Source organism: Melozone crissalis, unplaced genomic scaffold, assembly GCF_028551555.1.
Source record: "Melozone crissalis strain CALT ecotype California unplaced genomic scaffold, PUWL_Pcris_2 ptg000002l_1, whole genome shotgun sequence".
Lineage (NCBI taxonomy): Eukaryota > Metazoa > Chordata > Aves > Passeriformes > Passerellidae > Melozone > Melozone crissalis.
The window spans coordinates 3,670,044-3,685,443 of record NW_026535780.1 but is presented as its reverse complement, the minus strand read 5'-3'; the positions used below and the strand labels follow the sequence as shown (position 1 = coordinate 3,685,443).

General features: G+C 39.7%; 1 protein-coding gene across 2 annotated transcripts in view; it reads right to left on the bottom strand.

Moving 5' to 3' along the window:
• TRAPPC9 (trafficking protein particle complex subunit 9) overlaps nt 1-15,400 on the bottom strand; it is a 449,801-nt gene that overhangs the window by 398,064 nt on the left and 36,337 nt on the right. For both annotated transcript variants that reach the window (XM_054295480.1, XM_054295472.1), the window contains exons 10-12: nt 10,656-10,782; nt 6,992-7,137; nt 1,327-1,412 (exon numbers count right to left, since the gene is read on the bottom strand). In XM_054295480.1, the coding sequence (XP_054151455.1) occupies nt 1,327-1,412; nt 6,992-7,137; nt 10,656-10,782 (359 nt within the window). The remainder of the gene's footprint in view (nt 1-1,326; nt 1,413-6,991; nt 7,138-10,655; nt 10,783-15,400) is intronic.

The window sequence follows — 15,400 nt, the reverse complement described above, 5'->3', positions numbered from 1 at the left end:
ATCTACACAAATAACTGCATTCTGAAATCTGGAGTGCATGGAAGCACTCAGAAGGAATTTCCTCATTTAGAAATTTTCCAAGTTTTTTTAATATATAACAACATCATTACTTACACAATACTAATTGGACTGTAAATCAAAATGTTCTTAATCAATTAATTCCCACAGAGACCCTTCTGATGTGCAGCTTTACAACTACTTTTTCTATTAATCCCTAAAAAATTTAAACACTTCTGTGAGGGTGAGAGAAAATGCTGCTGGAGAAAGTGGCATGTTAGCGTCCAAGAATTAATGTTATTGTGCTATAAAAACAAAATCTTTGGGCACATTCATTTCCCATGGAAAAGCACTTTATCTCATGTGGTTTATTATCAGTAATTTAGGTCAACTTGCTTGACTAGACACTGCAGTAGACATATCAATAAAAATAAAACCCAAATAAAAATCATGAGTAAACAAATGTACACTGATTCAATTAGCTTGACAGAACAAAGGGCTCTAAGAGATGTGATTTATATTTAAAGCAATACTAAAGGTAAAAGTATTTAACATAAAGGAAAATGCTGGATTAGGACTGAGTGGATATTAAGTTGATCTGATAGCTACAGAACTCTTAACCTTTAAATTGATAACAATTTTTAAAAATCCTGTTAGATAGAATAAAGAAAGGAAAAAAAACACAATTTCCCTTTTTTCAGGACACACACTGCAAGCAGCCAGCTGAAGTAGAGAGCTTAGGCTTGATCCTTCTCGCCTCACATATTTCTCCAGTGGTTTGGGCTTTTTTTTCACTCCCTTCTGTTCATCTGACATTAGAGTGTTTTGAAATAACATAAATCACTGGGAACAAGAAATCCAGGAGCTGAAGTTTTTATTAAAACCCAAAGCTTCTCAGATCTAAGTATTTTAGTTCATCAGGTTTTTAATTGTGGTCAAAATGGGAATTTGAAAAGCAAGGATGAATGCAGACTTTTAAACAACAGTAGCAAGGGTATAGTAATTATTAGGTTTTGGGTATAATTATTAATTGCAAACCAGTCTATGTAAATCATGTAGCAGGAGTTTTACTCAATGCAGAAATGTACAGAACTGATTTATGGGTCAGTGCCAGTAAAGCATTTAAACAGACTGAGTTGCAAAGATTTTTCTTTTCAATACCTCATCACCAAAAATATGAGAAAATTGATTAACACCACAGCGTTAAACTGAGATCATGATGGCTTAAACCATCTTTAAAGAATATTTATACAAAAACATATTTGAAAGTCCAAATCACATTTTTCTTCAGAAAAATAGCAGAAAGAGAAGATTTAGAAAGGTGCATACCATGTTTTCCACTCGGAGCTCAAAAGGCATAGGGTTGTACACCATCAGCTGAACTTCACACACATCTCCCTGCACCCACTGGAAATCTGCAAGAATAATCACAAAATTAAGGCAGGAATTACCTAATCACAGGGTTATAAACAAACAGCAGCAGCTGAGCTGTCAGATTGCTATAATACTTAATATATCTCTATAATCTTCACAGCCCAAGTCCTGCTCAAGAGCACTGTGTGACACAAGCTGTAAATCCCAGGCAAAGCAAGAGGTGAAGGGACTGGAAATGTTCATTAACACAGCAAGAGTGCTCCAAAGAACCAGTGTTTCATGGGCAAAATTAACTCAGGCAGCAATTCAAAACACTGCTTCAACACATCCTTCATGTTCAACACTTAAAAGGTTTCCATAATTGGAGTTTTGTAGAGCGCACATGGCCTTGATATTGGAGACCTGGAGAAGAATCAGCCAGGTAAGAAATGAACACAACAGGAAGAAGGAAACCACAAGTCCTCATACAGGCACAGCTGATTATATGGAGTAAATAAAGAGACAGTGAAGTGGGCCAGGTAAAAAGATGAACTTGCAGTTTATATCTTAGCACAAGAGACAAGTCAACTTTAAAGATACTTCACTCTGCCAATTTTAATTTTTTTTTTGAGTTTTGTAATTTAAGGAGATGAGGCTGGACTAGTGGAAGATGTCCCTGTCCATGGCAGGGGAGGTTGGAATTGGATTATCTTTAAGGTCCCTTCCAACCCAATCCATTCTGTAATTCTATGGTTCTGTGGGAGATTATGGAGGTCAGAAGCAGAGATGCAAATTTTGAGCAACCGTTCAATGCAAAAAGATTATTTTATATCAGCACTTCATAACCTTTTCAGCCCTCAGGTTTGTGTCTACCTTCCAAATTTCTCACAATGAACCACATGCACCTGAAGTGCAGACTTTAAACTGAATGTGGCAAGATTCTCCCTGCAAGCTGAGGATTTGCAGTCCAAGTAAACAAAAGGTGGTTTAATTACATTTGTTAAATAAATCATGATTATAAGCTAAATTATAGCATACAGGGATTAGTTCTTACTAGTTTACCTAATGATTCTAATGATTTTAACATACATTGCTAACAATTTTTCTACTAGGATATTAAGAAATGTCCAGTAAAAAACCTGGATAATCAATATTAAGACTTTAATGCACAGTTGAAGCAATCTGTACTCTAACTGTACATTCACAATCATTTACTTTCTGATTACATTTTGCAGGCAATATTAGAGAGCTCAAGGGAGATGTACTTAATGCAAATGTTTAACTCAAATTAATGCTAGTGGAAATTAAACACATACATCCACAGATGTTAATGGGTGATATTACTGTGAAACCTGAAAAGCAAAACTGTTGATTAAAACAAAACATTCATATTCACAGTGGTATGAGATGTTCTCCACATTTCATATTTAATTGCTTATTAGTGTCCATGATGTCTTGTGCATTCTGCAGCCCCCAAACAGCCAGTGACTGCTCTGCACAGGTACAGAGTTAAACATTGTGGATTCCTACAGCAACAGAGGCACCTGCAGGAGCACAGCAGCCCTGAATCTCCACATTCTAACAATCACCACACTGAGGAAAGTTCTGAAAGCACAACACCCAACACTCTCCAGGCCCAGGACTCATCCCTCCATGATTCATTTGTGTCAGTGATGTCAAACCTCTGGGACTGGGCCAAAGCTTCCAGCTGGTGTTTGTTCCTCATGCTGTGGGCATCAGGGTAGAAACATTTCAGGTGTGGTACCTTGTGGCCAACACATGGTGTAGCAGATTGAGGGATCTCATCAGGATCCTCAAGGTTTGGCACAAAATCCCATTGCTCATCACTGGGGAGCCTGCTTTTCTCCCTTCTCCCCTTCCAAGCTAGTTCAGCAAGCCTGATTGCTCCTGTGCTAGAACTCCTCTTCCCATATAAAAAAGGTTCATCCCATCAGATCTCAGCAGGCCAGGTGTTGATAGATGGTCAAAAAACCCACATTTTTTCCATTGACACCAACCTTGGAGCCACACAGCAATGGAGCTGCCTGTTCCTATCAATGTTATTCCTTGTTTCTGGAAGGATGAAGGAAATCACTCCCTGTGCTCCTGATCCCTCCACCAGCTGTCCCAGAGCCTTGAAGTCTCTTTTGATTGGCCTCACACTTCTCTGTGTTGTTTTGTTGCTGTCAGTCTGAACAACCGACAGCAAACAGGAATCAGAGGGTCTTTCTAGATGGAATTTTCCAGGTATTTCCCTGACCTGAGCCCTTGGGAGACAGCAGACCTCCCCTGAGTTGGGTCAGGTCTGCACATGGGGCTCCCTGTTCCCTTTAGCAGGGAGGGAGTCTCCTGTGAGGATCACCCTTCCTCTCCTGCCAGCAGAGGAGGTTGTGATGCAGGGTCCAGGTGGTGCTGCTTTAGGAGGCCCCTCTGCCCCAGAAGGACCCTCAGCCACCTCATCAGTTGTTTGGCCTTCTCATTCCAGAGCCTCACTCCTGTTGTAGAAGGTGCCAGTCCTACTTGTCACAGGAGGAGGAGGAACCTTCCTCCTGGTACATGCCTGGTTTCATCCTTCCCCTGTAACAGATCCCTGACTGACAATCCCTCCACTCATCACCCTGCTGGGCTGTGAGTCCACCTGCTTTGGGCTCTGAGAGTCCCTCTGCTTTGGGCTCTGAGTCCCTCTGCTTTGGGCTCTGAGAGTCCCTCTGCTTTGGGTTCTGAGTCCCTCTGCTTTGGGTTCTGAGTCCCTCTGCTTTGGGCTCTGAGTCCCTCTGCTTTGGGTTCTGAGAGTCCCTCTGCTTTGGGCTCTGAGTCCCTCTGCTTTGGGCTCTGAGTCCCTCTCCTTTGGGCTCTGAGAGTCCCTCTGCCTTGGGTTCTGAGTCCCTCTCTTTGGGCTCTGAGTCCCTCTGCTTTGGGCTCTGAGTCCCTCTGCTTTGGGCTCTGAGTCCCTCTCTTTGGGTTTTGTGTCCCTCTGCTTTGGGCTCTGAGTCCCTCTGCTTTGGGCTCTGAGTCCCTCTGCTTTGGGCTCTGAGTCCCTCTCTTTGGGTTTTGTGTCCCTCTGCTTTGGGCTCTGAGAGTCCCTCTGCTTTGGGCTCTGAGTCCCTCTCTTTGGGTTTTGTGTCCCTCTGCTTCTCCACTGCATAGAGAGGGAGGTGACCACTCCACTCCACCCTGGGCTTGTCAGGCACAGCTGTGTCCAGCTGTGGTCCCCACAGCTGGGAGGGACACAGACAGATTGGAGAGGATCCCAAGGAGCACCACAAAGGTGGTCAAAGACTGGAGAACCCCCCTGATGAGGGATATCCCCTCTAGGGTGAAGAGAAGGCTCAGGGGCAGTATCATCACAGTATTCCAGAACTTCAAGGGCTGCATAAAGACAACAGAAGCTCTTTCCTCACAAGGAGCCACAGGTAGACCAAGGGTAACAGAGACCAGTTGGACTGAAACAGGTTTTATTTTCTTACTAATTTTTTTTTGTTTCAGTAAGAACAGCGATTCAGTGGAACAGCCTCCCCAGAGACATGGTGGAGTCTGAATCAATGCAGGTTTTTTGAGATGAGATTGAAATCCCCTGTGAAAAAAGTGCCAGGGCAGGGCTACAGAATTGTTCCTTGGGGGAAAAGGTTTTGAAAGGAAAGGTAAAATGAGCTATATTTGTATCAGCTAATACAGGTATGACAGAGCTGCTGGATTTACTAACAGAACTGTATTATATATTCTTGCTGCTTTAGACTATCAGCACTCAAAACCAACAAAACACTTCATGTCAAAAATCAGGAGGTTTATTTTTTACAACTAGCATGCTATTAAAGCAATTTAACTACAATATAATTATCCCTGTTATTGTTTCCAATCAGAAAAGCTTATCAAGTTGAAAGCTGAAAACATTTCAAGACTTTCTAAAGGGTTTTGTTTCCCTTTGGTTCGTCAGCAGTGCTTGATTTCCTTTGCTGCAAAACAATAATTTAACCAAAATATGGAGTACTATCTCCATGTAAGACAAACAATTCATTATTGTTGTTTTTAATTAATGTTAAATCCATGCCATTAAATTACTCTCATTAATTTCGAACTTAATAAATTTCTCAGCTTCTTTCAAAAGAAGTATCTGCTTTTATTGTGTATTTTCTTTTGTTTGCTGAACTTTGAAACATTAGAGGCTTTTAGCAGGGACTGCAATGTTTATATACTTCAAAAGACAAATGCTGTACAGGATCAGAAGCAATCAGACATCTCCTTAGGCTAAATAAAAACCTAAAAGAAGAATGTTCACTGTAAAATGTAAATCTCCTACGGTACACAAAGCACCAAACAAATGCTAACCAGTTCAAAAATGCAGGTTCCTTTTGTACCCATCAAGGAATGAGAATACTGCTTTGTACAATTATGTGACAAATGGGAATAAGGTTTTATTTAAATGAAAAAAACACGACACGGTATAGCTAAGAGATTAAATGTTGAAAATTTAATAGTAATTAAACTTTCAATGAATTATTAAGAGAAATCAAGAGAGCACTTTAAGATGTTCCCCTTCATGCACATTTTTTCAATTTATCCTTTAACTAATTCTTCTTAATCTTTTTTTAATTTCTTATCCTTTCTCTTTTGAAATCAAAGTAGTGCTGCAGCAAAGTCACACTGAGCCAAGTGCATCCAAACTGCCACATCACCATCCCTGCTCTGCACATCCCAACTGTTCCTGTTTCAGCTGTTTATTGAAAACAAACACCAAAACCCCAACTGGAAAATGTGCATGTTCTTAGGGTGAGGGATTTCACCTCACTCATAACCAGGTCCTCAGCAGGGGCACAGCCCATTTTTGTTGGAAAGAGCAAACCTCAGAGATTCTTGGAGAACTCCCCTGCAGGCAGGCACAGTCCAGATGAACAAGGAACCAAGTTAAGACAAAACATCCTGCAAATTTCTGAAGTTTTTACAATCAGTTCTGTTCCACAGTCACATAAATCTTTTCTGTGCTGACACTGATGCCTCTGGTAAAAATTATCACACATGTGATAGGCACAAAAGCCACAAAAAAGAACTACCAATATTTGTAACTGAATCCAGGATTTAAACAAACTTCTAATCTTTTTCCAATGGCACAATTACTGCACTGAAAGGCTTTATAATCTTTATAAAAAGAAAATTTATAAAAAGAAAATCTTTATAAAAAGAAAACTGATATTCCTAACAGGATTTAAAAACTTTTTCCTGGCTGATCTGTCCTTGAGTAAAAGGGACCAATCAGACAGTTCATCACTCTGAGTTTATGTTAAATCAGAATAGGAAAAGGAAAAACCACAACAGTGCATTTTCCTCAGGGCACTGAAATTGTGGTGGCAGCCAAGCAGAGCATGTCAGAACTAAATTTTCCCTGAATTCTCTTTTGTTTGAGAAGGAAATAAAACTAGTTTATCTCTTCTTGAAAAATCAATATTACCATATATGAGACTTTATTCCTCTTTTGAATATGAAACTGTGCCCCAGAGAAAAAAAGATTTGTTCCTTCAGGACTTGAGGCTAAAAAAAAAACTGGTTATCTCAAATGAAAGACAGCAATGTTCAGGTTTGCTTTTCTTGACCCCAGAAGATTCTCTAATTTAACAACAGAACAGAAAATACTGTAAATTATTCTTACCTATTTTCTTATTTCGTTCTTCCCCACGACTGTGAGCAATAATTGGAGAATATATGAAGGGGCTTTTGGTTGACACATTCTGACCAAGTAAACTTTTCATTTTGTGAGGTCGGAGACTGGTTGGGAGGTTCAAGAGCTTCACAGATCTGGTGAGTAAAAATAATTTGTAATTATTTCATTTATTCTATTTTGTACCAGGTGACTGTGTTAAAAAAGAACTGATAAATATGAAATATCAGTCTGAGAATAAAATACCTGAAATGGAACACTTGAAGCAAACATTTACAATACAAAAGGAAGAAACACCAACCCAAGGAAACTGCAGTTTCAGAAAGCTCTCAGAAAACAAATAACAAAGGAAAAAAATGTTCTTTAGAAACAACAAAACCCAAACTAGCCAGAACAGTTATTTGAAATCCAACTATTAATTTTTGAGTACAGACTGAACCACAACTCCAGTGCAGAAAGCAGCCAAATATTCAACTTAAACCCAAACTAGAATCCAGACAAGATTTCACTGGGCAACACAAATAAAGAAACTTCTCCACAGTGAATAAAGCTGATTTTAATACAGTGAAAATGCAGAGTTGCTGCTGGAAAGAAGAAAATGTCCCAGAAATTTGAGTGGATTTGTTAAACAACCAGAAAGTAAATTACAAACAGAAAACAAATGATTTATTAGATTGCATCCCTGCTAGACCCAATTCCTACAATGCCATGCAGGGAAATCAATGCTCTTCCAATGCTCAGGGGAAAGTAAAGACTAAATTGTGAGCAGAAGAACAAGCAATAAATTGGTGGATATTCAGTAAAATCAGCAGCATTCTATAAACCTGTAGAACACCTAATTACTTCAAATCAGGAACTCAGCACAGCAAAGAACAGATATATCAGTATCACACTAATAGAAAGTAGACGCACTCAAGAAACCAAGATAATGTGTTTCTGCTGAAAAATAATGCAGCTGTAAGAGTAGCACTACACTGACAACTTCTCTCTGTGAATAAAAACACCTGATAAGAAATTACTAAATAACACTAAAAGTGTGTTGAACAAGAAATAAATCACATCCATATGTGACATCTTGGTGATAGTTAATGTCGGCATCAAAATCATATGTAAAATTACAGACAATGAGCCTGAGGAATAAGAAGGAAACTGTAAAATACCTCTGATATTTCATATTTTAAAATTTCTTCTATAGAATTTTTCTACAAATAAGAATGCAACTTAAAGCAAAAATGTGAATTATACTTATTTGAGGAAACAAACACTAAATTTGATGTAGAGGTAATAAAAAGGAATTTTATTTTATATACAGAGGAAAGTGCTTTGGCTCCTTCATGGTTATTATATAAATAACCATGGTGGATAACCTGCTTTACCTGAATGCATGACAGGGGAAGGAATGTTCCTCTAAAATGTATCAGAGAGCTGTACCCTCACAGGTCAGACACAGAAGAGAGCAGATTTTTAATTCCTTTGTGTGAAAAGCTTCAGTCATGTCCCCTGGCCTGACACCACTGAATGCAAATGAGTGACAATTAAGAATTACTAACTGATTTCACTAGCTACCCAGAAGATCAAAATCCTGTATTTGGAAAATGTTAATTAAAAACAACTTTGCTTAGATGGGAAAGGAAAAATATTTTTTTTTTAAATAAATCTCACTACACTAAGTAAACAGAGGGAAGGGGAAAAAATGGCACTGAGTCAATTTGAAGTAGTAAGAAAAATGTGTAAAGACAACTAAAAGCAGCAGTGCTAAAAAGAAAGAAAATTTTCTGCTTTTAAATATATTAGTAAGACAATTACCTTTAACATAGGTAAATTATAAAAATGGGAATAGTGCATTAATTAATCTGAGAAAATACCAGATGATGATTATATATTGAACATGAGTAATGGAATATAAAGATTTTGCCTTGCCAAATCTCTTCTATTGCCTTTAAAGTGCTGGGGAGAAAAGGTAACATTGCCACTGTGTTCCTATTTCACTGTGGCATTTCCATGTCTGACAGTATTTTGATTAAGAAATTCACATCCAAAATAAGCACCCCACATTAAATGGATTAAAACTCGTAGACCATGAAATGCCAACAGTAAATAGAAGTCATCCCCATCAGTAAATGTGTGTTTTTACAAGGCTCTAACATGGATTGAATCATAAGCTGAGGTTATTCAACATTCATCAAAATGACATTTCCACACATTTATAATTGATGTCACAAAAATTAGCATGATTTAGCTCAGAGAGCTCTGCAGTCCAGCAGCACAGCTGGTTCCAATGGGCTGGGCAGCTCTACAGCACCAGATCTGCTGGGCAGATGGAACCAGAGCCTTTATATCTAAATTCAACTAACATTTTATTGGAGCACAAATTTTTATTACTATGGCTTTTATAGAAATTTTAACAGACAAGAAGGAGGAGAGGAGCAGCAGTCCTTAAATGTTAAATAAAGCTGATGCTGGGTTCCTCAGCCCATAGCAAAACACAAGTAGCAATTCCCAACATTCCAAGCACAGCCAGGTCAAGACAAGTAGATAATGTAAGTGGATATGTTTGTCCCCTTCTCTCAGCTTAAAAAACATTTTAATTGACATGAAGCATTTCTCACTGAAGTCTTGGGAATCTCTTGCCAGAGTTCTGGCTGGCCTCTTCTTCCAGTTTCTTCTCCCAGGTAACAAGAGTCAGGATAAGAGGAAACGGCCTCAAATTGCACCAGGGGAGGTTTAAATTTGGTCTTAGAAGAATTTTCTTCATGGAAAAGGTTGTCAAGTATTGGAAGGGGCTGCCTAGGGAGATGGTGGAGTCACCATCCCTGAAAGTGTTCAGAAAATGTGTGGATGTGGCATCTGAGGACATGGTTGAATGGTGAATGTGGTGGTGGTGCTGGGTTGATGGTTGGACTTGATCACCTCAAAGGTCTTCTCCAAATTTAATCATACCATGGTTCTATGATGCTATCACTAAATTCATTACTCCCATGAAGGAGGTTTCAATCAGTATTTCCTCCATTTTCTTCACTATTCAACATACTTCTTCTGGATAGGAATTATCTTTCCCTCAAAAAGAAAATATTTCCTTTCAGTCTTCTATTATTGATACCCAGTGGCTACTTTCTCTCTCTCTGATTCTCTCTAATGTCATGCCAGGCTTCATCCTGAACAAGTTGTTATTCATTGGCCTGACTGCAGGATGTGCCTGAATGGAACTGAGATTTAGAACAGGCCAGTGAAGATGCCAGCTTGAAAATGCAGCATCTGGAAAGGGAGAGGTACAAAAAGCACCATTTCCAGGCGAGTTCCAAGCTCTGTGGATGGAGACTGCATCCAACTCATGGATTTTCAGTATTGAAATGATCAAATACTCAACTAAAATCTCAGCTGCAGCAAAATACCTTCCTTCAATTGAATAAGAAACTGTTGAAGGACAGTTCTTCAAAAAACAAAACTTCTCTCTTTCTGAAACTAAAGGCCACAAAGTATTTTCTGGTCAGAGGCTCTATTTTTGATCAAGAGCTTCTCAAAACAATTTGACATTTTGACATTTTTCCATGTTCCTGTGATCCACATGCATAAAGTGAGATGACTGCATCCTTTCAGTATCCTTTAAAATTTGACAGGTACTGTGAAAAAGCTAAAGACTGTGTTTTGGTCTTACTTCACAATAGGCAATTTGGTGAAGGGAACAGGAGGTAGCTTCAAACCATCTGGAAGAGTGATGACTTCCATTGTCCCAGGGCATTTTGCCGTGTAGCTTTCCAAGCTCTGCGTGACATCTTTCTTTTCTAGAAAATGAAAGTGGAAAACAATTTCAAACTCACATTTAATTGAGACTATAGCCTTTTTTTGTACAAAATAACTCAACTGGCATGCCAGCTAATTTCTGCATTCAGCACTTGGAGTGATGTTCAACATCGACAGATGGATCAAATATAATTAAGTGACCTTAAGCAAAAGAGTTTTCTAGATTTCTCAGAATTTTTCAAGTGCCAGTCTATACCTACTTTTTGTTAGGGTTTTTTATTGTCAAAACACAATTTTTTACCATTCTACCTATTAAATCTATATATCCAAACAAAACAATCAGCCTCACACATATTAAGGTTATTAATAATAGCATTGCATGGGAACAAAGACTGCTCTGAAACATTAGATTAAATAATATCAAAGGCAATGAAGAGAAACAAATTACTTTGGATGTTAACTTGTGTGAAAACTATCTAATCTTCAAAATAATTACACTGTGTTACGCTACTAAATCATAACAACAGGAAAGAAAGATTTTCTTTGGTTTTGCTTAAAAATACAAGAACATTCAAACAAATATATATTATTTGGGCTATCTTCAAGAATGTACAATGATTGCATATTAGTTTTATCCAACAATTATTTTCAATAATACATAAAACTGTGTCTCCAGAAAAAAAATAAGTCTGTTTGGAAATACAAAGCCTCAACACAAAATTGTATTTGATCTTCATGGTGCCTTCCAACCCAAACCTTTCTACAATTTTATGATTCCCTATTTCTCTGATGAAATGGAAGACTGCAAATAGAGAAAAGTCTGGCAGTGTTTGTTTAGAGGGGAGAATGAGACAGCTGAAAAGACCTATATTGTTTTGAAGTGAATATTCAGAGTGTTGGAAGGAACCTTAAGGTCCAACCCCCCTGCCATGGGCAGAGACACCTTCCACTGGACCAGGCTGTTCCACGTCCGACCTTCCACCAGGCTGTTCCATGTACGTGCTACCAACAGAAATAATTATTCAATATCAAAACTGTATCAGGAAAATACTTAAAATATCAAAATACTCAATGATAAAACTCAATAGGAAAGGGAAGGGTGATAACAATTAGCTATCAGTAGTAGTACTACCAGAAAAACCTGCTTAGAGGTGTACTGGGTATGCAGCAAGGTTTTGGTAGCAAGGAGTGGCCTCTGGGAGAAGGCACCAGGGTATTTCCATTCCAGACAACCCCAAAACAAACCTGCTGCTGCCCAGAGCTGGGCCAGTCAGTTATGCTGAGAGAACACATCTAAGAAAGGGTAAAAAATGCTCACAGCAGCTGTGAGAGGGAGGAGTGAGAAAAATGGGAAAGAAACATATCCTGTAAACCGTGCCAAAAATACCAAAACCTGCCCAAAACACCATCTTGGGCCTTGAAAAGCACAAACATCCAGCAATGCTTGTGCTGCCCACACCAATCCAGCTCAGTTTGTGAATTCTACAGCCACAACGAGTACACACTCCTTCAAAGCAAATCAACATTGATTGTAATCCCTTCACTATGGAATTAATGGCACATAACTGACAAATTGCCTTGCTCATGTCTGTGTTTCACTGAGCCATTCCCCACTTTTTAATTGCCTGTAGGGAATGCTCCCAAAATCCCATTAATTAGACATCCATACAGACTCAGAGCAGCACAGCACAGTCAGGAGTTGTAGTGGTTCAAGGCTGAGTATTACCATCAAAATTTCAGGTTATTTGCCATATTATGAGCAGGGGCACACAGTGCAAGCAGAATCCACCCAGATGGAAATGTTCACAGCTACCAGGAATGATGGAGGTAATGCTACAGCATCTGCTTAATTGTGCTTGAAACCAAAGATCTGCCATGCCAGAGCACTGCCTTTCATTCCCTAGTGTGAAACAGTGCCAGTTACTGTTCTCAAAGAAAGCAGGCTGCCATTAGCAAGAAGAATTTGTTTACAGATTTTTGAATCTCATGGTTATTTCCTGGTAGCAGCTCCCCATGCTTTCCATGAGAAAAAAACCAAACCAAACCATTTTTCCATGTTGATGTGGTGTGAAACACATGCCAGGCCAGCAGCTCAGTTCCTTTTTCTTAGCACCACATCTCAGCCGAGATGCTGAAGGAATCCACATCAGCAGGACACCATGGGAAGCATTCACAATGCAAAAGAGCTGCCTAATCCTGCCCAAGAGCCACTTCTGAAACCCAGCATTGGAACCTTCTCCCTCGAGGAGCACCTCAGCTCCCTGATCTCTGTGCCTTAATGGTTGCCAAAAACCTTGTCAAAAACCAGGACAAACCTGCTACAGAGATTGCAGCTCTGAATTCTCACAGCTTCTGGCTGCCTGACATCCTGATCTGACAGAACCTCCTGGCAGGAGCCACTGAACTCCTCAACCTCACTCCTGACCCACAGTGAGGAGATTTCTGTGATTGTTATCACCAGCACTTACCTTTTTGAAAAGAAGTGACAAAAACCAGCTGCTCTTGGAGGTCTTTACCCACCTGGTGCCTTCATGCTCATACAGCAGGAAGGCAATCACCACTTGATCCTGTGACCTGTGAATTCACCTCAACAGCTTTAAAAGCCTGTCCTGCAGCTGGGAGCACTACTGGATGCTCTTGTGAAGGTATTAGAGACTCATTTATTGAGTGAGGAGTGACAGCTTATTTTCTCATCTGGATTAACTATGTTCACAATTTTTTTGCCCTCACTTTCTCTCCAGACTGACTGAAAGCCCAGGATCACAGAATGGCTGTAACCAAATAAAGCTGAGCAAAGCCTCTGGCAGCACTGGCATGTGAGCACATTCTGCTAAGTTTGTTCAGTATAACCCCACTGTATTTTTCCCATTTCATACCAACATTATTTCAACAGTATAACCCCACTGTATTTTCCCCATTTCAAAGCCAACAAATTGGCTTTGACTGCTTCTGACAACCAAAAAATTTGCAATTTTTTTCTACCCATACTCTTAGAATTTCATTTCTCAACTACTTCACCTCAACATAACAACCACTGGTTTTGTGTCCAAGCTGCTTCAAACCTTCTTCTAATATGAGAACACAAAAATCTCAGAGCTTCAGATGCACAGTCAGAAACCATTAGTGATTGAAAGCTACTAAATGTGAAAAAGACAAGACTTTCTGCTCGTTTCACAGTCCTGTGGAGCAATATTTCACAATAATGGAGCCATTGAAAAATCAGACCAGGACAGAACAGAAGGTCAGTTACAGACTAACATTTTTAAGCACTTCAGTAACTGTGATTTAACAGTGTAACACAAACAGCAGTTCATGTCTTGGCAGATAACACAGAAAATTAGAAGAACACAATTGTTGTAACTGTGCTCTTTAATATTTGAAGAAATTTAAAATAGCTGTACTTGGGTTCAGTCACTACCCAAGGCAAAGAACAAAACCACAACATTTGTTCTTTGGCAACAATTGGTTGATGTTGTGTTGATCAAGTCACAGTGTCCCCTGCAGAACAATCCACAGCCAGGTGAAATAAAGAAAGGGAACATTTCCTGTCTGACCCACCAATCCCACTGGAACAACTTCATTTCCTTATGAAGCTCACTAAAATATTGAAAACAAATAGCTCAGCACCTTCTAAATCCAATTTTACCTCAGTGATAGGCCCAGAATCAACATTTTAACAAAACCCGTCATTGCCCAGGGTGCTTTGTGCTGGCTGAGCTTTCTCCTCCCTTGAAGACATCAAATAATGGTCACAAAGGAGAAGTCTGAGGAGAGCTCCTGCAGCAGTCCTGACCCAGCTCTCTCAGGACAGACTCAAACATCTCCTTAATGAGTTAACAGAAATATATAACAAGACAGAAAAGGCAGTCTGATGACAGGAAAAAAAAAAAAAAAAAAAAAGAGAAAAAGCAGTTTTTGCACCCATAAACACAGATATGGCCTTCCAGTGCATGGAGGGAATGTACAAGAAAGATGGAGAGAGACTTTTTACAGGAGCATGTAGTGACAGGATAAGGGAAAATGGATTCTGACTGACAGAGGGCAGGTCTAGATTAGATATTAGGAAAAAACCTACTTTCTGAGTCTGGTGAGGCTCTGGCCCAGGTTGCCCAGAGAAGCTGCAGCTGCCCCATCCCTGGAAGTGTTCAAGGCCAGGTTGGATGGGACTTGGAGCAACCTGGGACAGTGGAAGGTGTTCCTGCTCAAAGCAGAGATGATAACTTTAAGGTTGCTTCCAACTCAGACTATTCTGTGCTATTTCCTTCACACACCCACACAAAATGAGAATTGCTTGGTGAGCCCTAGAGAAGAGAAAGTCCATGTTTGCTTCCAGAGGAATCTTCAGTCTCACTCTGCCATGAAAATGCAGTGTACTCTTTAAACTAAAGAATTTCAAAAAGGCCACAAAATATATTAAAACCCTCACAAAAGCTGCAGTAGGAATTGAATATTCACAGACAGCAACCACCACACGCCTTTTACTCTGCAGTTAATCACAGACTGCAGGGGGTGAGCAAAGCTCGTCAGCCTATCAGGCAGTGCCTGAGCTCTGGTTTGGGCAGGGAGCAGCACATTTGTGTATTCAGGGCATCCCCCTTCCCCAAGCACAGAGCCAGAGGTGTGAGCAAAGCACCTGGGCAGGACCTGCAGGAGGAATCC